Below are 26669 nucleotides of genomic sequence, written 5' to 3'. Positions count from 1 at the left end.
TATGTTGTGAGATCCATATTATATTGTAATTTAATTTTTTATAACTTGAACAGTAATTAAATATATATACCATCTCGTATGTTTAATCAAGAGATGATGCCCAAATATGCACCCCCAAATTGGGATAAGCTAATATGAATTGGGTTGTATAACATTTTTTTATAAGTTATAATATATATAATTAAGCGATCATATCGATTTAATATAGTTAAATTAAAATAACTATATTACATATATTAATATAGATATTGACTATATATGAATTCATATTATATATATCATAATTGCCTATTATATAAGTCTTGATAACCCAGAGCTATATTGAATTATGCATATCATAATATGTTTTTTTATTTGATGAAAATTTTATTTAGTAAAACTTATAACTTGTATCATATTTATTTTGGTTCAAATCGTATTTTGATAACCGAACAGTATAATAGATGTTCATAAAATATAGATTCATGAATATCGATCGAGAGTCGATAATATAACATTATCTATAAAATATTATTATGCTTCTAACATTTTTTGAAGTTTTAATTGTAGTTACTATTATCTTTTTGTATTTTACATTTGTATCAAAATTAATTAGTATTAATAAAAATCGCTTTATGCTCCTTAATTTATTGCCATAAGGTATAATAATATATTAATCACTATTAATTTTTAAGCTTTATAGTTTTGTGGTATAGATAAATTATATTTTAAAATAGTTATAAAATAAAATATAAGTATATTAAGTTTAATATCATATTTTGTTATAATAATTTTTCTAACAATTATAAATAATATGGTAGATAGAATGCATTATTATTATATGCCATACATATAATCTAACAAAATATTAATAATTAATATTGAAATATTGTTTTATTGTGGAACCTTCATATAATTAAACATTAATATTATTGAAAAGACACATAATAATACATTATAATGATATAATTTTTATATATTTGTTAATGATCTAAATTGGGATATATGGTTTTATATTTTAAAAAACTGGATAAATAGAGAAAAGGCGAAATACTTAATTCATGTTAAATTCCATTTTATTATTCCATATTAACGCATATTATATTATTAATTTTTATTGAATAATAATTTTTTAATCTAAAACAACATTACGTTATCATAGAATTAATAAAATATAGAATTTTTAATAAATTATTTGAATGATATACATTAACTATAACAGTAGAATATATAAGATAAAATTATGTATAGTATTTAGCGAATCTTTATATAAATATATATATTAAAGGCTAATATATCTTATCTCTCTCCTATTAAAGGGTAAAATAAAAACCTAATCAAACATAGTTTTCTATTATACTTTAAAATTTACATAATAGTTATTTATATGTTAATATTTAATATTTCTAAGTATTATTTTAAAAATAATATGCATTCAAAGACTTATTTAAGCTTATAAATACGGATTCGGTGCTAATTGTTGTTTTAAAGAATGGAAAAGATGGAAACATATATTATAAAATTATCCAATAAGGTATATTGGAATAAAAATAAAGTTATTGAGCACATTAAAATGAGTTTTGAATTTATCTACATTGATTAAAAACAATATAAATTTATATAATTTGTATAGAAAATGTAGCATGTAACTTAATTCGAAAATACTATAATTTTAATAAAACAGTGGTTTATTGTATTAGAAACAAGTATGTAAATATTTAATATATTTTAAAAAATGACTATTTATACACTTTAAGGATTATAGTAATAATATAATTTTTGTTTTTTTAGATTTATACAGCATTTAATTTTTTGAAGAACAATCAACAAAACATAAAATATAAATATATACCTTTTCTATGTTCAAAAATACTTTAAATTCTTTATAGAAGGATATTCATTTTTATAATAAAGTTATACCATATTTTATTAATAATAGTTTTTTTGTATAAAATTCATTACATATATATTTAATAAAAATTGTATTAAGCATCCCTCTATTTAAGGTAACTTAGCTAATTAGGATAAACGCAAATAAAGCCTTTTTTTAGTAATAACATTATTTTATTATTCCATATTAATTTAATTATTGAAAAACTTATAATATATTTAACTACAGACATCTGTTATATATAGTGTTAAAGTATTTGCGTCACGTATTTGGTGCAGTACATATAAAAGAACATGCATATACTCAATTTACAAATCAAAAATAAAACCCCATTATAATGAATAAGGAAGTGGTATATGCATTTTTTAATAATAATAGTTTCCTTTACATTTTTTTATATTGTATTACATATAAATATCATTAAACTTTATTTTAATAATTCTCGTTTTTATTGTTTTTAACTGCTTTCTTAGTGTATAAGGTTCAAGAATGTAAGGGAATGGTTACCCCGTGAATCGATTGAAGTAAATAATATAAATGATAATGAAAATTTGAAAAAATATTGTGATAAAGGATCATGTGATGGTCCTTTCGATAAAATTAGTGCTGGATGTTTATATTTGTTTGATGAGTTCTTTGCGGATTATAGCCAGTTTAATTCTGTTGCAAATAGAAACATCAACATTGTTGATTACATTTTGATATGGTTAGGGTATATGTTAAACCTTACCATAGCTGAAGGCAATGGCAGTATAGAGACTTTTTATGAAACATATATAAATAATGGTGATACAGATAATAAGTATAATAAGCTAATAGAAGGTGTTACTGGTTATCAGACTTATAATGAACTTGTAGATATAAAAGAAGATTTGATGAGTATTGATATTAAAGCTATGTCTAAATTTTATGATGCATTTATATTATTATGTGACATTTGTACTGGGGTTGATGAAAACAGCTCAAATTGCGATAATAATTTAGAAAAAGCTAAAAAATTTGCTAAAAAATATGATGAGCTTAATGAAGATTATTATAATGGTAGAAACAGCCCCTATAATCAATTATTATCTACATTATCATATGATTATTATAATTTAAAAAGTATATGTAATGATTTTCCATTACTTCCAACATATTCACGAAAATTTGTAATAAAAAGCACACTAATTTCAATTGGATTTATATTTGTTGCCGTATCAATTTTCTTGGGAATTGCATATAAGGTAAATAATAAGTCAATTAAACAATATATTTAGCACTGATTAATTTGTGAATATAAATAAATTATACATTTTTTAAAATTTTTATATTAGTATTCGTTACTTGGATTTCGGAAACGATTTAAAAAACAACAAATAAGAGAAAGAATAAAAAATATAAAGAAGAAAATGACAAATAATATATGTTAAGAAGCTGTCTATTGGGAAGTAATTTTTGCATAATTTTTATATAGTTATTATGTTGTGAGATCCATATTATATTGTAATTTAATTTTTTATAACTTGAACACTAATTAAATATATGTGCCATCCCGTATGTTTAATCACAAGATGAAGTCTAAATATACACCCCTTAAGGGATACTGCCATTAATATGAAAAGGGCCATATCACATTTTTTCATAAGTTATAATATATATAATTGAGTATTAATATATATTTAATATGATTAAAGTAAAATAACTATATTACATATATTAATTCATATTATGCTATATCGTAATTATTTTTATATAAAGTTTGTTAATCATAATTATAATGAATTATGCATATCCTAATATGTTTTTTATTTTATGAAAATTTTATTTAGTAAAACTTATAACTTGTATCATATTTATTTTAATTTAAATCGTATTTTTATAATCGAACAATATAATAATTTTATTATTAGAGTATAATTATAACTCGATTCATATTAATGATTATATTTTTAATGTTAATTAAGAATATTACCAATATATAATAGATATTCATAAAATATAGATTCATAAATATCGATCGAGAATCGACAATATAACATAATCTATAAATTATTTTTATGCTTCTAACATTTTTTGAAGTTGTAATTGTAGTTACTATTATCTTCTTGTATTAATAGAAGTTTATTTGTACTCTTTAATTTATTTATCATAAGGTATAATAATAGATTAATCAGTATTAATTTTTAAAATTTGAGGTATAAATATATTATATTTTAAAATAGTTAAAAAATAAAATATAAGTATATTAATAAAGTTTAATATTATAGATATGATGCATTATTATATGCCTATACATATAATCTAGAAATTACCAATAGTTAATATTAAAATATTATTTTATTGTGAAACCTTCATATAATTAAATATTAATTTGATCGAAAAGACATAATAATACATTATATTTGTTAATGATTCAATTTGGAATTTGTAGTTTTATATTCTAAAAGTATGGATTAATGAAGAAAGGGTTAAATACTTAATTAATATTAAATATCATTTTATTATTCCATATTATATTATCATACTTTTTTGTAGAATTAATAAAATATAGAATTATTAATAAATTATTTGAATGTATATACATTGATAACTATACAATAAAATGAATTATGTAGAACATTTAATGAATATTTATCTAAATTTATATATTAAAATAGCAATATATCTTATCTCTCTCCTCTTAAATGCTAATATAACAACATAATTAAACATAGTTTTATATTATACTTTAAAATATCATCAGTAGGTATATATGTTTAATATTTAATATTTACTATGCATTATTTTAAAAATTATTTATATTCAAAGACTTATTTAAGCTTATAAATAGAATAATGAGTATGACTCCAATGCTAATTGTTATTTTAAATCTTGGAAATGATGCGTAAAATATATTATAAAATTACCCAATAAGGCATACTTATAAATTGAAGTATATTGGAATAAAAATAAAGTTATAGGACTCATTAAAATTAGTTATGAATTTATCTGTATTAAATAAAAACAATATAAATTTATATAATTTGCATAGAAAATGGAACAATGCAGCTTATTTTGTAAATGTTATAATTTTAAAAAAGACTGTATTATTAGAAACAAGTATATAAATATTTAAAATATACTAGAAAAAATATATTTATATACTTTTGAGGATTATAATAATAATAACTTTCATAATTTTTTATATTTGTGCAGTATTTAAGTTTTAGGACGTTGTTTGTGTTCCATATTAAAGCATATGTATAAGTATATATTTTTTAAATTCATTATAAAATTCCTTAAAATTTTATAACAGAATTATGTAGAATGTTATTAGTAATAATTATGTTATGCATAAATTGCATTATACATACATATGATCAAATATGTATTAAATCAACCATAATTTAAGGCAATTTAACAAACGCCAATAAAGTAAATATAATATTCCTTTGTAATATTATTGTATTATTATTCTTTATTAATTCTATATTATTATTAAAAATAACAATGTGTTTAATACGATAAATGTGATATAGGAAACTCATCCACAAGATATATTTTGTCAGTATATATATTCTATATAAAAATAACATGATACAGATTAATCTACAAATAAAAAATGAAATTCCATTATAATGGCTGATGTTTTGGTACATTTATTTTTTTTTAACAATATTTAATTTTATTGCATTATTTGATAATTTATTATCTATATATTATTAATAAATTTAATTTTAACGGTATTTTTATTTGATTTTTTTAAAATGTTTCTTAGTGTAGAGAGTTTGAAACTATATGGAGGTTTTTTTCTGATAAATTGAACGATTCTGGAGAATATAATTTTCAAAAGGGAGCATTTAATAAATACTGTCCTAGTAATAATTGTGACACTAATATCGATAAGATTAACGCTGGTTGTTTATGGTTATTTAATGCATTTTTTGGTAAATCTGGTACTTCAAATTATGATGATAGATATATAAGTGTGGTTGTATGTATTATGATATGGTTAAGTTATAAATTAAGCCTAAATCTACCGGATAACATCACCACATTAAAAGATTTTTATTCTAATTATATACAAAATAACGAGGAGTACATTAAGAATAAACCTAATGATGAAAAGTATACCAGTTATAAGGAAATGATAGAAGAAATAAAGGAGTATATGGATATTAATATTAGTCATATGTCTAATTTTTATGAATTACTTAATTTGTTATGTAATATGAATACTGCTAGTACGAAGGAAAATAATAATAGTGGTATTTTACAATGTGCTAATAAATTTGTTGATAAATATAAAGAACTCCTTAATGATGATAATAATAATGACAATAATTCATACAATAAAGTATTAAGTGTTTTTTCCAAATATTATACTAATTTTGGAAATAACACATTTTATAATAATCCACCAAAAAATCTTCCTCCATTACCAACAGAAAAAACAGGCAAAAAAGAAGTAGTAGATTCTAAAGTAACTAAAACAACTGTATCATCGAGTGAAACTGATAAAACAATTCATGTAATGGAAAACCCGAGTTCTAACATCACATTGTCAGGTTCATCACTAGTAAATAAATTAATTCCAGTTTTATCGATATTATTTGCAATAGCAATTTTTTGGGGAATTGCTTATAAGGTAAATAATAAGGAATTTAAAAGTTATTTTAATTATATATATGCAAATGTTAACAAACAAATCATACGCTTCTTAACGTTTTATATTAGTATTCGTTATTTGGATTTCGAAAACGATCTCAAAAACAACATTTAAGAAAAAAGCTAAAAAAATAAAGAAGAAACTGAATCATAAATATAATTAGAATAATGATTATTCCAGGAATAGTAATAATGATTAATATATGTTAAGTAACTGTCTATTTGGAAATAATTTAGATCATAATTTGCATAATTTTTATATAGTTTTTATGTTGGTTAGGGTTAAGTATTATATTGCATTTAATTTTGTATAATTTGGACAGTAATTAAATGTATATATTATTCCGTATGTTTAATTACGAGATGAAGTTTAAATATGCAACTAAAAATGGGCATAAGCTAATATGAAAGTGGTCATATAACATCTTTTCATAAGTCATAATATATATAATAAGTGTTCATATCGATTTTATATGGTTAAAATAAAATGTCTATATTGTATATATTAATATAGATATTGACTATATATGAATTCATATTATGCTATTTCATAATTGTCTATTATATAAAATTTGTTAATATGTGGTTACATCGAATTATACACAACACAATATATTTCTTTATTTGATGAAAATTTTATTTAGTAAAACTTATCATTTGTATCATATTTGTTTTGATTTAAATAATGTTATACAACTGAACTGTAATAATAGCATTGTATATGAATCTGGGTATTAACTATAAGATGATTAATTTTGAATATTCATCTACATTACAATATATATTCGGATTAATATGTGTGTTTTCAACATTAATTAAACATATTACCAATATATAATGATAGTCATAAAATATCGATCGAGGTTCGATAATACAACATTATCTATAACAGGCATATTATGCATCTACCATTTTTTGTAATACAACAAGAATCGCATTATATATGCAATATTTTTGAAGTTTTAATTGTAGTTACTATTCTCTTTTTGTATTTACATTTGTATTAAAATTAATTAGTATTAATAAATGTTGCTTTATATACATTAATTTATTTTCTATAAAGGTATAATATTAAATTATTAACTATTAATTTTTAAACTTTATAGTTTTGAGGTATAAATAAATTATATTTCAAAAAATTTAAAAAATAAAATATAAGTATACTAATAAAATTTCATATCATATTTTGTTCTAATAATTATAAATAATATGATAGATATAATACGTCATTATTATATTACTATACATATAAACTAGTAAAATATTATAACAATAACTAATATTGAAATATGTTAAATTTAGGAAACATATACAATTATATATTAGTTTTATCTAAAAGACAAATAATAATACATTACATAGGTATCAATGTTATATATTTTGTTAAAGATTCAATTTGAGATATGTGGTTTTATATTCTAAAAAAATGGATCAATGGAGGAAAGGATAAAAACTAAATTAACGTTAAATATCTTTTTATTATTCCATATTAACGCATATTATACTATCAGTGTTTTACCATAGAATTAATAAAACATAGAACTTTTAATAAATTATTTGAATGTATATGCATCGATAACTATAAAAATAAAATATATAATATAAAAATGAGCTATGTATAACATTTAGCAAATATTTATCTAAATTTATATATTAAAATATAAAATATATCTTATCTCTCTCCTCTAAAAGGGTAATATAACAACTTAATTACGCATAGTTTTCTATTATACTTTAAATTTGTATCAATAGTTATTTATATGTTATATATTTAATATTTACTAAGTATTATTTTAAAAACAATCTACATTCAAAGACTTATTTAAACTTATAAATACCATAATAACTATTTGTTCAGTGATAGTTGTTGTTTTAACAGAGGAAATGATGCGTAAATATATTGTAAAATTATTTAATATGGTATATTTTTAAATTGAAGTATATAGGAATAAAAATAAAGTTATTTAACGCATTATTTTTTTTTTAATTTATCTATATTTATTACAAATAATATAAATTTATGTAATTTGCATAAATATGTAACACAACTTAATTTGAAAGTTCTATAATTTTAATAAAACAATGTACATAGTATTAGAAACAAGTATATAAATATTTAACATTTTTTAAAAAAAGACTATTTATATACTTTTAAGGATTATAGTAATAATGGATTTCTTAATTGTTTCGATTTTTGCAGTATATTAGTTTTGGGGCACTATTTATTAAAACAAAAAATATAACGTTGTTTATTTTCTATATTAAAGGATATGTATAAGAAGACATATTCTAAACTCATTACAATGCCACTTTAATTTTGTGGTAGAATTACACAGGAAGATATTAAGGATAACAATTTATACAAAATTGTATTATATATACATATGATAAAAAATATTTAAACAGCTTCCAAAATAAGGTAATTTATCTAATTGTCATAAACAAAAATATGATATTATTTTAGTAATATTATATTACTATTCCATATTAATTTTAAATTGAAATTAAGAATAATAATATCATGTTTAACTACAAATGATTTATATATAAAACTCAAATAGTTGTATCACTTATTTTGAGGGAGATTATACATTTTATATAAAAAGGACTATCATGGGAAATAAAGTGAAAGAAGAAGATTACTTCTTTAAAAGACGCAGCACCATAGTATATACACTTTTTTAATAAAATATGCATCTTCTTACATTTATTGATGTTATATTACTCATAAATTAATAATAAAATTAACATCATAAAAACATCATTGATATTTATTTTTACTTTTTTGTTTAAATGGTTTTTTAGTGTGGTAAATTTGATACTTTGAGGAAACTTTTTCCCGATGATTTAACTGAATCTGGAGAATATGCTTTTGGTGGTGGGCCGCTCAAAACTTACTGCCCTAAATCTGAAAAATGCAATAACAATATCGATAAAATTGGTTCTGGATGCTTATGGTTATTTAATCAATTATATAAGGATCGTATAGATTTTTCGAATAATGCAAATGACAATATTATTATTATTACATTCATTTTTGGCTGGTTAAGTTATAAGTTAAATCAAAAAACAGAAAACGGAATCGATAAATTAATGGATTTTTTTGACAAACATATGAAAAATGTCGATGAGTATAACAAGTATATAGAAAATAATACGGAAAACAAGACGTATGCTGATCTTATAAATAAAAATAAGGAATTGATGGATATTGATATTAAAATTATGTCTAAATTTTATGATGCATTTAATAATATGTGTAAAATGTATAACAATCTTTCAAAGGCGAAGAATAATGGCACGGAATATTTAAAATATGTTAATAATTTTGCTGATAATTATAATGCTCTTTTTAATGAAACTAGCGGTAATTTATTTAAACGAGTACTGCCTGCTGTATCAAACGATTATAATTATATAAAAAGTACATTAAATGTTGAATATGTAAGGAAACAATTTCCGGAACTTACAACGGAAAAAAAAACACAAATTTCTTTAAGTTCTGATGAAACACAATTGGATGACTCCTCAAGTGGAACATCACCATTAAATTCTAAAACTGGAGTATCAGATTATGAACCTGAAATATCAGATTCTGAAACTAAAATATCAGATTCTGAAACGACACTATTGAGTTCATTGATAATACACAAACTAATTCCAATTCCATTTATGTTTGTTGTAATATTAATTTTATTAGGAATTGCATATAAGGTAAATAAGTCAATTAAAATATACATCTAGCACTGAGTAATTTGTGAATATAAATAAATTATACATTTTTTTTTAATTTTTATATTAGTATTCGTTATTTGGATTTCGAAAAAGAGGTCAAAAACAATATTTAAGAAAAAAAATAAAAAAATAAATAAAATGGATCATTAATACATGATTCGAATAATAGTAACTATTTCAGGAATAGTAATAATGATTGATATATTTTAAGAAACTGTCTATTTGGAGATAAGTAAATTTCGATCATTTTTGACTATCATTTTTTAGTTTATAAGAATAATTAAATAATATAATCAATAAAACATAAAGTTATATATGTATAGTTATTGTATTTTTGTATGTTTTTGCATAATTATTATATAGTTTTGGTGTTGTGGATCAGGGTTGAAATTTTGTTTTTGTAACACATATTCGGGTTAGGGTTAAGTGTTATATTTTTATTTAATTTTTTATAATTTGAACACTAATTAAATATATGTACCATCCCGTATGCTTAATCGCGAGACGAAGTCCAAATATGCACCAAAAAGTGTACTTTCATTAATATGAAAAGGGGACATACCATATTTTCATAAGTTATAATATATATAATTGAGTGTTAATATAGATATTGGCTATATATTAATTCATATTATCTATATCATAATTGCCTATTATATAAAGCTTATTAATAAGGAACTATATTAAATTATGCATAGCAAAATATATTTCTTTATTTGATAAAACCTTTTATTTAGTAAAACTTATTTGTATTACAATTACTTTAATTTAAATTATATTATGACAACTGAACTGTAATAATAGCATTATATATGAATCTGGGTATGACTATAAGATGATTAATTTTGAGTATTCATCTACATTACAATATATATTCGGATTAATATGTGTATTTTCAACGTTAATTAAACATATTACCAATATATAATGATAGCCATAAAATATAGATGCATGAAATATCGGTCGAGGTTCAACAACACAACGATATCTATAAAATATGTATTATGCATCTAATATTTTTAATAATACAACAAAAATATACATATTAATAAAAAATTAAATTATAGATATATGTATAGTACCCTTTTAACTTTCGATTATATATAGTATCATTTTGTCCTAATGTTTTTAATTCAAATTATAGAAATAGTTCTATACACATTAATTTATTTACTATAAAGGTATAATATTAGATTAATCACTATTAATTTTAAATTTTAAAGATTTGAGGTATAAATAAATTATATTTTAAAATAGTTAAAAAATAAAATATAAGTATGTAATAAAATTTAATGTTATAGTTTGCTATAATACTTATAAACAACTTGGTATATAAAATTAGCGTTATTGTTCTAATATTTATATAATATTGTATCAATTACCAAGCATGGAAATATGTTAAATTTGGGAAGCATATTCAATTATATATTAATGCAAATTTTAATATATTCATTCATTATTTTTTTAAATATTGTTAATTATATTTAATTACACTTTGTAATGTTTTTAAAATAACTACAACTTAAACATATATATATATATATATTAATAAGGTTAAAACAATATGTATCGTATGTATATATATAGGTTAAGCCTTGTGATTCTGTTTTAGGGTTGATATATTTCGTGGTCTACATAAAATTGCTAAATGTAACAAATACCAAAATATAAAAAAAATTGTTATCCCGCCAATTTATTAACCTCTAAACGAAGTAAAATCTGGAACACATAATGGAGATAAATATTAATATGAACGGAATGTAATAAAAAGATGTTTTTCAAAGATTGTAATATACACATTTGATATGTCAAGATAACATAAATATTAAATATTGTTAATATATAATGTCATTATTTGATATTTTCATGTTAATATTTTGGTAATTATGTAACTCAGAGTATGTTATATTATAAATGTCTATTTATTTAAAAAGGATGATTATTATATTTGGATTATATTATTTATACCACAATATACATTTATTTAGTTTATTTGATTAACATGGTTATTTCTTTTTAATATAACTTATGTGTGATATATCACAACTTATCGATTTCTTTTTATGAATAACATGGTTACCTTTCATTTCCTATTTTGTAATTTACAAAAAAAATTTAAATACACCAAGGTTCATCACACACAAAAGTGAACATTTTATTTTGTTGTAGTTATGCTAATTTATACTTTTATATCGTTCTTATGCATATTTAATTACTGAAAAATATAGATAAATATCTTTATCGAGTTTTACATTTGTGCACATATGCTGTATGCAATTTTTGAGATCGCCCTTAAATAAAAAGGTGATGGGGTTTGGACAAAATGAATAATATATGTTCATTCCTTTTTTAACATACTATATATGCTAATGGTATGTTATAGTTTAAATGATATATATAATATAAAGTTTTAAGAGAAAAAATTAAAGTTTTTTTATAATGGTAGTTAAAAATATATAAATAAAATTTAATGTAAAAAGTGTTGTAAAAGTTATATAAATAAAATTTAATGTAAAAAGTGTTGTAAAAGTTATATAAATAAAATTTAATGTAAAAAGTGTTGTAAAAGTTATATAAATAAAATTCAATGTAAAAAGTGTTGTAAAAGTTATATAAATAAAATTTAATGTAAAAAGTGTTGTAAAAGTTATATAAATAAAATTCAATGTAAAAAGTGTTGTAAAAAATATGTAAATAAAATTTAATGTAAAAAGTGTTGTAAAAAATATATAAATAAAATAAAATTAAGTTGCATAAAATGCTAAAAAATGTATGTATATATACATATTAGTGTCAATTTGTTTGAAATTGCCAAAAAACATTGTGATAATTAAATATTGTATGTGCTATTTTGTATTATGCCATTTTTTCTTTTAGGAAGCATTGTCTAAATTTAATGATACTAGATTGAAGAGATAATATTATTCTATTGATATATGTATCAGTGCCAATGGATATTCTTCAATTGGGAAGTTATTATAACCGTTAAGTGCCTTAATATTTTTTGTCAGTTATTATTCCACATTACTATGGTATTGTTTCTAAAGTAGAGTTATTTATATGGCCAACTATATTGATTCGAGACATCTGCAATTAGGATTTTTTTTATTATTTTAACATGTATATTTTTTTTTTTTTTTTTTTTTTTTTTTCATTATATGTAATATATTTTTTCCCTACTTGACATGGCTCTCATCATCATATAGAAAGTGCGTTTGAATATTTATACGCATCTTGTTTATGTGCCTTTATTTCATATATTTTGCCAAATGCCTTGTATATATATTTTTATATGTATTTATATTTCATTTGTCCAACTTCGTACCTGTATTATTTTTTGCCTAACATAGTATCCATATTCCTTTTTTATCTTATCTGTTATATACTCAACTATTTCTTCTGACTTACCTGCTATTTCCTCAATTACTTTTTCTGCCTTACCTGTTATATACTCAACTATTTCTTCTGCCTTACCTGTTATATACTCAACTATTTTTTCTGACTTACCTGTTATATACTCAACTATTTTTTCTGACTTACCTGTTATATACTCAACTATTTCTTCTGCCTTACCTGTTATATACTCAACTATTTCTTCTGACTTACCTGTTATTTCTTCAATTACTTTTTCTGAATTGTCTGTTATTTCTTCAACTATTTTTTCTGACTTATCTGTTATTTCTTCAACGTTTTTTTCTGACTTACCTGTTATATACTCAACTATTTCTTCTGCCTTACCTGTTATATACTCAACTATTTCTTCTGCCTTATATGCTCTATCCTCAATTACTTTTTCTGACTTACCTGTTATTTCCTCAATTACTTTTTCTGACTTACCTGTTATTTCCTCAACTATTTTTTCTTTCTTATCTGTTATTTCTTTTTTATCACATCTTTTTTTTCATTAGTTCTTTTTTTTCATTAGTTTTTTTTTTTCATTAGTTCTTTTTTTTCATTAGTTCTTTTTTTTCATTAGTTCTTTTTTTTCATTAGTTCTTTTTTTTCATTAGTTCTTTTTTTTCATTAGTTCTTTTTTTTGGCTGTTTATGAGAATTTGGACTCTTATAAGAAATTTTAATATTTTTTGAGCTATTTGAGTTATCGATAAAAATGGAATGTATTAGATTATTTAGTATGGTATTTTGTTTGTTTGACACTGATATTTTCACAATCTTATATTCTTAAGTAGGTATATATTGCTTTTTTGTCAACTTGGGTTGGTATTGATTAAACGAGTACCCATGTACTCATCTCAACATTGTACTTGTTATCCAAAAAAGAAAGTTTCCCCATACAAGAATAGGACCCAAGTGATAGGTTGTTCGTAATCTATTGATCAGCAATAGTTCTATGTTTTTAAAAATTATTATATCATCCGATGGAATACGCTGTTCATAATATGTTTTAGGATCTTTGTAATTATATAGATTTATAGAAGCATTCAAAATATTAGCTAGCTTAGACATAGACACATTATCAACATATTCAAATGTAATACACAAATTGAATGTAATACACAGATTCAAATGTAATACATAAATCCAGTGTAATAAACAAATTAAATGTAATAAACAAATTAAATGTAATACACAAATCCAATATAATACACAGATTCAAATGTAATACATAAATTCAAATATAATACACAGATTCAAATGTAATACACATATTCAAATACAATACACATTTAAATATAATACACAGATTCAAATATAATACACAAATTGAATGTAATACATATTCAAATATAATACATAAATTCAAATGCAATACACATTTAAATATAATACACAGATTCAAATATAATACACAAATTGAATATAATACATATTCAAATATAATACATAAATTCAAATGTAATACATAGATTCAAATGCAATACACATTTAAATATAATACATATTCAAATATAATACACAGATTCAAATGCAATACACATTTAAATATAATACACAGATTCAAATGTAATACACATTTATTTTATTATGTAGATTTTGAAATGCATTATCAATAGATGAACATAGATTAGAAGTTTTAGCTAGCTTTAATTAGTGGAAAGTCATCAACGAATGTAAATGTAATAAACAGGTGTAAATGAAATATATGACACTAATAGATTAGATGTTAGTTTAAATGCAGTATAAATTTTTTATAATTACAAATATCGTTAAAATCATATTATTTCACAGGCTCCCTTCTTCAGAATATAATAATTTTTAGAAACATGACAATATTGCTCATCAATAGATCTTAAAACAACTTCAACTTGGCGTCGTTCTTCTTTATATGGATCCCTTTGCTGTTTTCGGATGCGTTACATACGTTCTCAGTGAAATGAGTAATCATTGTAATCAATACCTTTCCCTTTCTCCACTCCTTAGCAACAATACTTTTCTTATAAATCAAATATTGCTTAATATCAGTGAATTTTTTAAAATACCATACCTTTCTCAAGGCATCCCTTTCTAAAGATAATTCAAATGTCATCGTTATTACATTAGATTATTTAATATATTATCTAATGCATTTTTTCCTGATTCCTTATTTTTTATTGAAAATTACACAATTAAGTAATTCTCTATTCTCCATAATTTTTTGTATCATATATATAGCTCATAGTGATAGATATTAATATTTTTTTTCATTTTCGAACCCTTATGGTAGTATTTTATTTCCAATGACTTTTGCGCAATGTATTTTTGTTGGTGTCGAGGTTGTTTGTGTTGAGGTTGTTGTTGGTGTTGGAGTATTTTCTGCTGTTGCTATTGTTGTTGGAGTATTTTCTGCTGTTGCTATTGTTGTTGGAGTATTTTCTGCTGTTGCTGTTGTTGTTGGAGTTGGAGTATTTTCTGCTGTTGCTGTTGGAGTTGGAGTATTTTCTGCTGTTGTTGGAGTTGGAGTATTTTCTGCTGTTGCTGTTGTTGGAGTATTTTCTGCTGTTGTTGGAGTTGGAGTATTTTCTGCTGTTGTTGGAGTTGGAGTATTTTATGCTGTTGTTGTTGTTGGAGTATTTTATGCTGTTGTTGTTGTTGGAGTATTTTATGCTGTTGTTGTTGTTGGAGTATTTTATGCTGTTGTTGTTGTTGGAGTATTTTATGCTGTTGTTGGTGTTGAAGTATTTTCTGCTGTTGTTGTTGTTGGAGTATTATTTTCTGATGTTGTTTGAATATTTTTTTTGTGTTGGAGTATTATTTTCTGATATTGTTTGAATATTTTTTTGTTGGTGTTGAAGTATTTTTTGTTGGTGTTGGAGTATTTTTTTTTGATGTTGGAGTATTTTTTGGTGGTGTTGGAGTATTTTTTGGTGTTTTTGGAATATTTTTTGGTGTTGTTTGAATATTTTTTGGTGGTGTTGGAGTATTTTTTGGTGTTTTGGGAATATTTTTTTGTGGCATATAATTTTTTTCTAGAATTGGGGTACTTGTTGATATGTCTATATTTTTTTCGAGATTTTGGGTATTTGTAGTTGGGATGTTGATATTTCGAGATTCTATAATTTCTTTTATAATATTTAATATATCTTCATTTTCTAAATTCATTGTGTTATTTGATATATTTTCGCATGTTTCTTGCTTTTCTTTTTCCCACATCCAAAATTTTTTAGCATTGTCATAATCCATGTTCCAAAAATTTAAATTATCTTTCTTATCCCAACTCCAAAATTCTTTAGTTTGTTCATTATCCCAATCCCAATATTCTGTAAGTACTTTACAATTATACTCTTTAACTTTAGGAGCTTCTACTACGGGTCTTGTCGAATTTCGATTCATTCTTTCTCTTTCTTTTTGTTTTTGAAATTCATACGATCGTTTTTCTAAATGTCTTTGTGTTCGTTCCGATATTAAACAGGAAGTATGCTTTTCTAATATATCGTTATGGTACGGTTGGCCATTACTAAATGGATTTGATTTACCCTCGACAAATCTATTTTCCCAATCTCGTTTGGTACCAGCATATTTAAGGTATCTTTCATACATTTTATCTACTGACGACTGTGCTGCGGCAGACGAATCTGTAGCACCACCTTCGCTATAATGACTATTTTCGTTATGGTCGTTTACATTATTGGATTTTTCTAGCGTTTTTATGTCTTTCATGTCATTTTTGGCATATATATTTTTATTATCAGATAAAGAATGGCGGCTTTGAGATGGTGAACATGAGGCACTCTTATTTACATTTCTTTTCAGTATTTTCTTTGTATATTTTTTTGGTGGCGTAGGTTTCTCACTAAGTGCTCGTTTTCTTGAATTTAAAGGACTTAAATTATTATTGTTAACTACAATATGTTCTTCTTTTTCTTTCTTTATTAAATTTTTATCAATACTATTTTTAATTTCTTTTTCTTTCTTTATTAAAATTTCATTAGTGCTATTTTTAATTTCTTGTTCTTTCTTTATTAAAATTTTATCAGCACTATTTTTAATTTCTTGTTCTTTCTTTATTAAAATTTTATCAGCACTATTTTTAATTTCTTGTTCTTTCTTAATGGCTTCAGCTTTGTCTAACATTGCATAATAATTAAGAATTCGACGTTCGTTCTCTGCAAGTATTTCATCAACAGTTTTAAATTCTGTTGTTATTGAAGCTTCATCATTCGAATCAATCCCTGTATTTTTGGATAATTCATTAGTGGGTTCAATTTTTTTCTCTTCATGTTGTTCACTAATGGCTTTTTCTTCTCTAAGTTTATGTACTACATTAATAAGATCCATTCCGATATCTTTATACAACCCTTGCTTTATATACATGTCTCTTTTTTGTAACGATTTACTAAGGCTTTCTGTTTCTCTACTTTTGAATATTTCGTTATTATTTTTATGGGTCATATGGATAGGAGTACATATTTCTCTATTTTGGCACGTATCATTAACCGAATTCATATATTTATTTTTGGCATTATTCTTAGTTACAATATTTAAATTCATAATATTATTATTCACATTATCCAATTTCGATGGATTAATTTTTATTTCTTTTTTAATTGAAACATTTTGATTACCCTGTCTTTCTATTACATTATTAATATTTCTATTTTGTTCATAAGAAATAAGCATATTATTGTTTTCATTAATTAAATTAGGAAAATCGATATTATTTTTTTTGAGGGGTAAGTTAGGTATTATTGTCACTTCTTTTTGAAATCTAACCTTTTTTTTAATACTTGTTTTTGGCATACTATCGTAATCCTTATTTTGTCCATAAGACATAAGCTTGCAGTTTTTTTTAATTATTGAACTATATGATTTAGCACGTGTGTTTTTAAGTAAATTTTGTCTTTTTTCTTCTTCATATTGAGTATCTTGATCATCGTTTTTTTCTACTACATTATTAATGTTCATATAATTATTGGAGTATTTAAATTTCTTATTACTTTGTGGTGATGATTCATCAAATATAATATTTTTACTTCTTTTACGTGAATAATTTTTTTCTTCTTTAATAATTTGTCTATCTTTTTTTTCTACTGCATTATTATTATTATCTTTCTTTGTATTTAAATTATCTTTTGTAGTTTCAAATGAATTTTTAAATTTTACAGGTGTATCTACATCATTATTCTCAGTATTGGGTAATCCAAATATTTCATTAGCAATAATAGGTTCATCTGAATTAAAAAAACTTGATGGAAAAAAGGAACTAGTAAATTTGTTATTGCTTGACTCTATAGCTGAATTTTCTTCAATTTCATCTTTCTTATTAATATCAAAAGAGCCCAAAAATAAATTTGAATAATCTGGTTCTTCTGAACCTTCGTCGTTTGCTTTAAATGGGTTTTCAAAATTTTCCTCGTTATAAAATGTTGATGGCAATTTTCCGTCATAATATTCAAGTAATCTACGGTGTTCTTCTTGTGTTAAATTATTGACATGAGCTTTCTTTGTATTAGAATGATTGGTTTCTTTAATTTTGTCGCTCTTACCCATTTTTATAGGTGTTTCTCCCTCTGGTTGTTCATCATCGATTTTCTTTGCATCACTATCTTTTAATTTATAGCTTTCATAAAATAATTTCTCATCGTTATAATGGTGTCCTAAGTCAGATTTATCACTGCAATCACTTTCACTAGCAATTTCATTCTCACTAGCAATTTCATTCTCACTAACAATTTCATTTTCACTAGCAACTTCATTCTCACTAACAATTTCATTTTCGCTAACAATTTCATTCTCACTAACAATTTCATTTTCACTAGCAACTTCATTCTCACTAACAATTTCATTTTCACTAGTAATTTCATCTTCGTTAGTAACTTCATTCTCACTAATAATATCATCCTCAATAACAATTACATTCTCACTAATAATTTCATCCTCAATAACAATTTCATCCTCTCTAGCAACTTCTCTCTCTAACTGTTTGCAACAATATTTTTCTTTTTGATATATTTCCAAAGGGATATATTTTCCTAATACCGTACTACTTCCTAATGCTGTTGATTGATTAGATAACTTAAATGAGTCACATACATCTTTTCCATTCTCAACCTTCTCATATGATGTTATTGTTTCAGAATTACTATTAATATTATTTTTCATAGTCTTATTGTTTTTTAAAGTTTCATCTTTATTATAAATTTCTTTAGCAATTTGAAGATTTCTAGAAACAAATGTCTTTTTGGTAAACTGGTGATTTTTTGAACCAATTAATTCATTTGAGGCATACTTATTTTTATATGATTTCTTTTCCTTCAGTTCTTTTTTTTCAACCTGAGTAAACTTATTATTATCACTATTATAACAACTCGACGACGATTTCTCTTTTAATATAGTTTTTCCTCTTTTAAAACAACGTGATGAACTACCAGAACTTTTACTTGAGCAATTTGATTCATTATCAACATCACCTTCTTCAGAAAGCTTAACTAAATTTGAAGCTTTTTTCTTCAACTTTCTTTTTTTTTCTAATTTCACAGATTTCTTATCATCTACTATGCAATTTTCTGAATTAAGTGATTGATCAGCCAACTTTTTTATACTAATTTTTTTTTCTATTTCATCTAAAGCAATATTGAATTGTGGTTGTTCTTCCTTAACAGGTGTGATATTCGATGGTTTTCCATTCATCAAATCTATCATTTCAGAAACATTGAGGTCAGCAAAAATTGTGTACATGTATTCCTTTGTTGATATGTCATTAGATTGATTCTCGCACTTAACCAATTGATAACTATTGTCTTTTTGTTCTACTCTATTTTCTAAATCAGGTATATCTTTGTTCGATATAATATAAGTGTCCCCTAATTTCTTATCATGTGAAAGTACAATATGTTTCATGTTTGACAAATTATAAGAATTCAAATCTTTTTCATTGTTAATATCCAAATTTGACTCATTTTTTGACAATCTAGTGACATCATCATTTTTAATATTTTCAGCAATATCAAATTTTCGAACTGGTGCCGCCGGTGTAATCCGTTTAGTTGTACTATAGTTTTCTTCGACTTCTCCTTTGATCAATTCGTTCATTTTGGAATTTCGATCTGCGTTACAAATCGAATTGCACATACTGTCATTTGTCTTTTCATTAATTTTTTCAACAATTTCATTGGCATTTTCCCCTAATACAAGATATCGTTGTACAAGACTTTTACACACGGAACATTTTTCATAATTATGCTTCTTATGCTTTCTTGAGCATCTTTTAACTCGATTACGTGAATGATAATATTCTTTCAATATATGGGATTCCCCACATTCAACACTTTGACGAAGTTTATCATATTTCTTTCCTTTGTTTCTATAGTATTTTTCCTTAGCAGCATAATACAGCGATCTTTCGTTAATACGCTTTTCAACATGTCTTTGTAAATTATGAGAAACATTTGCGGCACCGTTCTTTGCATTCTTTCTATTTTTTAAGGATATATGTAGATTTACATTAACTTTCGGCCTAATAACACATGCATTTTTTGCAAGTGGTATATCACCGTTAATCATCGAAGATGATACCATTTAAATAAACAACAGGTTAACTCCCCCTCGAGTATTTTTGTGTATTATTTTAAATGGTTAATAAATAATTAAATATGTTTTATAAACAAATGGCTATAATAAATGTTTATGAATAAATAAATAAATAAATAAATAAATAGTTGCTAGAAAATTGTTTTGTGAAGCATATGTTGCAACACACTGTCAAATATTCAAATAGTTAAACTTATATATATATTATGAAATACGCATGCATATGCTATAAAAAAAATTATGGGGGTATATAAAATAAAAAAATAGGGGTATTATGCTATGTTTTATGAATAAAATTAATTTATATTTTACAAACAATATAACTAAAACAATTAAATTATTATTAGTATAACGACAGATTTATAGTACAAATTGTATAATAATGTAGAATGTAATAGCAGTCGATGTATGTGAAAAACCAAATGGTTGTGCGTGTAATATATGTATTATGTATATAATATAATATAAAATGGGGTAAGGATATGAGAATACTTGAATTCCAGTCAAAAAATTTTGGTGAATTCAATATCCATGCAATAAAGGTTTTTTTGAGAGTATTCAAAAATTTAAACCAAATAAAAAAATTAATGTAAAAAATTAATGTAAAAAATTTTAGTGTAATAATATATAATAAAATATATATATATATATAATATTTGGTTGTTTTTATAAGTATGCTTTTTAATATTTTTTTTGTGTAAATATTTTTAAGTATTTTTTGGGGTTTTGGTATAAATTAGTATTAATTAAGATAATCTTTAAGATATAAATAAATACTTAAATATAAATATATTTTTTTAAATTTTATATAAATTTTAATTTAAATAATTAAAATAATAATTTAAATAATTTAAATAAGTAAAAAAATAATTTAAATATATTTTTGATATTGTTTTTTTAATATTATTTATGCATACAACAATTTGAGAATTATTTTTTGTGTTTAAGACTAGCTATTTTTTCAACTTAAAAAAAAAAATTACGCATTTTTTTTATTTTTATTTAATTATGTTTTGGTATTTTGGTGAGTTCATTAATTTTTTTAATGTCTTTATGGGGCCATTATGGGTTTCAATGTGTATTCTCAAATAAACACTAATATGTTCTGAGATATTTTGATTTATTCTTTTTAGATAGCATACCCTTATAACATATGTATAATTATCATTTAATTATTTACATTTATTTATAGTATTATTTTCGTGATTAACTTTAATCTTATAAAAAAATTTTCATGAAAATTTCTTCTTATAGTGTGGTATTTCGTACTTTACAAAAAAAATATATATCCAAATATTGATATGTGCACAAAATTTCGTGCATACACAATTATATACCGAGTTCTTGAATTTTTCAGCGTGCTTTATATTTCTACATGCAATATTAATTAAATACATGGACGCAAATTACGCAACCTCAGCCATGTATGCATAGAAATTGGTGATTATATATGTATTCTCAACAAATAAAGTATCCCTTTTACATGCCGACTTCTTAAATAAACACTTATACATGAAATTTTATTGAATTTTGCATAATATTTTATATTTTTTTATTATTTTTGAGATATATATTTATTATATATTAAATAATTCTCTGAGTTCATGTAAGTATTTTTACTTATATTATCACTTATGTATATTATCTATATTTATATAAGGATTTTTATGTATATTAACATTGTTATTTATATGGATATTCGGATTTGTATATAAATTTTTACCTATATTAACATTGATACTTATATGGGTATTCAGATTTATATAAGAATTTTTACCTATATTAACATTGATACTTTACGGGTATTTGGAATTATACATAAATTTTTACCTATATTAACATTGATACTTATATGAGTATTCGGATTTACATAAGGATTTTTATGTGTATTAACATAGGTATTTATATGGATATTTGGATTTATACATAAATTTTTATTTATATTTGTGGTTTTACTAAATTTGCAATTTTATTTAATAAAGGTTAAGTATATTTACATTTTTTTTCATGTATGCTTCCTTTTTCAAGGGAATTATCGTCGGTATTCCCTTTAATTAACGACATATTCTCATTCATACTTGAATTTTCATTTATTTTTCATATATTCCAAATGTATTTATTTAATGTAGAGAGGAAATTATTTATGGTAATTGCTTCCTTAAAGCTTCTTTTTTTTTATAAATATATTAATATGTTGAACATTTTGTGAATTGTTATACATTTTATATTTATATTTCACAAAAATTAATAATGAAAAGGAATATGGATTATCAATTTTATTAACTTGTGTAAACTTATGATTTATTACATTATATTTATCGAAGTATAATATTGGAACAATATTTTTCTTCCTATATAATTTTGCTTAAATATAAAAACAGTTTTATTGTAAAATATATGGAATCTCTTCCTTTTACGGTTATTTTTTATTACGCAGGTGTAGTTTCTTATTTTTTATATAATGTTTTACTTAGTATTACTTTCCCTATGCAATTTATTACAATACAATTGGGTGTTTTAAAAGTATCTTGAAACGGTGAATTTCTTTCGATAATAAACCTTCAAAAATAAGATTGTTAATCATAATGTTAATTGTAATGACAATAACATTATTATTTTATAATCATTAAATAAGCTTTTATGATATTCTATTTTATCAAATTCTCATTATAAAAGTGTTTCTTCGTCAAGTAACAAGTATTTTTAATTTATTTTTAAAACATGATGGCATATTGCGCTTGACTTTAAATGTGTGTACTTACATTTTTCCTTTTACCAAAGAATGAGAAAAACTGGATTGTTTTCTTTTTCATTTTTTTATTATTTCTAATTATTTTCATCGTGAAGTATTTATATCTTCCAAAATGCAATTATTGCATATTTGATTGAAACTCAAAATATAGATGCAAACATATTTCCCATACTAGTTATATATATATGAAATAATGCATAACATGACGATTTTCACATACAATTTTTAATATTATTTTTGGGATGACTCCCGTTTTTATGTTTGTGATTGTTTAAAATGTGTAATTCGTTTTTACATATCCAATAATTGGTATATGTATTTTATGAATGGGTATGTGTTGACAAATGTGATACACAAATATATACATATTTATAATATACACATATATTAAAAAATATATTATACATAAACACATCAACTATTCTTATCTTCCATTATATATTCATAAATTAGGAAGTGATACAAATAATTGTTATTTATTTACAAAAAAATAAGGAGATATTATTCGATATATATGGGAATGAAAACCTCCTAATGCATAAAAAACGATTATATTCACTGAGTCACATTGAGAGGTAGAATACAAAAAGGAAAATACAAATCAAAAGTTCAATTTTGTATAACAAAAAAAACATATATGATTTTTCTGCATGCTTATTAATTGTTTTTATATAAAATACAATATAAATATTTTTAATTTGTGAAACTTCAGATTATATTTTCTTTAATTAATGAACAAAAAAATGAAATAATTTAATTTGGTATAACAAAATTAGTAGTAAATAAATGAATATATATCAAACGAAATCAAATAAAAAATACATATATAAATTAAAAATACTTGTATAATGAGATATTAACATAATTTTGTTAATTTTTACTTATTTTATTACATAAACACTACACAAAAAATATGTATAAGTATCAATTATAAAGTTAATCCTTTATTATGATTTTAATTACCTTTTTAAATTTTAAAATCTGTATAAATTCACATTTTTATTTATATAAATATGTAATGAAATATAAAACATATTTTTGAATAATATATAAAATATTGCCACATACAGCTAGCAAGAGGATCAAAATAATATATATTATGTAATATGTATATTAAGACAACATAATGTACATATAAAAAACAAACAAAGGTGCTTGAATTTGTATTTTATAAAGAACATTTAACTTATTTAAAGGTTTATATATTTTTTATTTATTTCTTAAAAGTGCCCTAAAATTATGTAGTATATTAAATAAACAATAATATGTTACAACATATGTAAAATATTCATGCATATGCTTACACATTATTTCAAGTTACAAAGTAAAATATTTTTGTATAAAATTATATACGGATTATTATTGTGACATCATTTCTTACTATAAAGAAATAATAAAATTTCAATAATTTAATATATTAAGCATATATTATATACCATTAATACTGTCATATTCTTTTAAAAACACACAAAAGGTTTCTATTATATATAACTTCATATTATTGATGTTTTAAACTTTGATAATTACAAAAAAAATATATGAAATAAATATTACATAGATAGGCCTAACATATTTAATACTGAATAGTATTTTACAAAAAAACAAAGCCTTTAAAACATTATTTTGTTCTTGGATACATAAAAGTTCTCTATATGTAGAGAATTTATATGGATGTACATTTTTTCCATAAAGTACTTTTATTACATAAAGATCGCAAAACATGTAAAATAAATAGGTTATCCTTTTTTGCTTAACTGAGAAATGTTAACGATATTATGAAAAGGTTCATTTAAATGTGATTAAATATTCACAATATATAAAAGGTTTTGCTAAGAAAATTGACATATTTATATTTTTTAATTTTGAACGTGGACTTAAGCTTTTTTTTATGGGGGTAGATATTTTTTCATTAATTTTTTTCATTAAGTATGTGTACTTTTACAAAAATTTTGTAAATTCACCAAAAAGGCTAAAACAAATTTTCTTTGTATTACACTTTGTCATATATCACATATGTCATTATAATTATATTTATTTGGTATTCCACTTTTCGTTTAATACACTCTGCATATTTTTACCAATTAACAAATACCTTTCATATATGTGTAAGCATTTATATGTATCATTGCCTATATATATGCATGATCCTGTTATTCTCATTGGAACTTAAAGATATTAAAATAAATTTAACTTTGAAATGTAATAAGTTACATTGCATATAACATTTTTAATTAAAAACACATTAACGTGAACACACAGCGCAAATGCTTATCCATATGCTATTTTTAATAAGGATTATTTTATATGTATATATTATAGGCATTTACCTAATGATAATAATAAAAGTATTATAATCATACGAATTATTTGTTTTTTATATATACTTTTAATTTCCTTCCCACATTTGGAATTTATTTTTTCATTGCCCATACTTAGGATATTTTGTATCATTTTATTACTATAAGGAAATTATAAAATGCCAAAACGCAATTTATGTAACTCAGTGAAGGTATTGTTCGAAATATGTTTTTTATTTTATTATTAATGCACAAAAACCAATTGCACAGTCGGACAATAAACTTAAAGGTTTACTCCTTTTCTCAGAAAGCGGGTTATATTTTTATTTAATTTTTTATAATTTGAACGCTAATTAAATATATGTACTTATCCGCATGTTTAATCTCGAGCTGAAGTCTAAATATGCAACCCCCAAAGG

General features: G+C 22.5%; 4 protein-coding genes across 4 annotated transcripts; 3 read left to right on the top strand and 1 right to left on the bottom strand.

The window, feature by feature from the left end:
* Positions 1-2207: 2207 nt before the first annotated feature.
* Positions 2208-3282, top strand: PY17X_0200661 (PIR protein; the record flags this gene model as incomplete). The annotated part of the gene is made up of 3 exons (XM_022956197.1): positions 2208-2222; positions 2344-3096; positions 3187-3282. The coding sequence occupies 3 exons, from the start codon at positions 2208-2210 to the stop codon at positions 3280-3282; spliced, it is 864 nt and encodes a 287-aa protein (XP_022810961.1).
* Positions 3283-5469: 2187 nt separating this feature from the next.
* On the top strand, positions 5470-6634 carry PY17X_0200631 (PIR protein; the record flags this gene model as incomplete). The annotated part of the gene is made up of 3 exons (XM_022956191.1): positions 5470-5484; positions 5610-6479; positions 6569-6634. 3 exons carry the CDS (start codon positions 5470-5472, stop codon positions 6632-6634), a joined length of 951 nt encoding a protein of 316 aa, XP_022810960.1.
* Positions 6635-9112: 2478 nt separating this feature from the next.
* PY17X_0200601 (PIR protein) lies at positions 9113-10367 on the top strand (the record flags this gene model as incomplete). Its single annotated transcript, XM_022956185.1, has 3 exons — positions 9113-9166; positions 9305-10213; positions 10302-10367. The coding sequence occupies 3 exons, from the start codon at positions 9113-9115 to the stop codon at positions 10365-10367; spliced, it is 1029 nt and encodes a 342-aa protein (XP_022810959.1).
* Positions 10368-16422: 6055 nt separating this feature from the next.
* Positions 16423-21189, bottom strand: PY17X_0200571 (conserved rodent malaria protein, unknown function; the record flags this gene model as incomplete). The annotated part of the gene is made up of 1 exon (XM_022956180.2): positions 16423-21189. The coding sequence occupies one exon, from the start codon at positions 21187-21189 to the stop codon at positions 16423-16425; it is 4767 nt and encodes a 1588-aa protein (XP_022810958.2).
* Positions 21190-26669: the final 5480 nt, after the last annotated feature.

Source organism: Plasmodium yoelii (genome assembly GCF_900002385.2).
Source record: "Plasmodium yoelii strain 17X genome assembly, chromosome: 2".
NCBI classification, from domain to species: Eukaryota; Apicomplexa; class Aconoidasida; order Haemosporida; family Plasmodiidae; genus Plasmodium; species Plasmodium yoelii.
The sequence above is the reverse complement of the archived record's forward strand: the minus strand, read 5'-3'. Positions and strand labels throughout refer to the sequence as shown.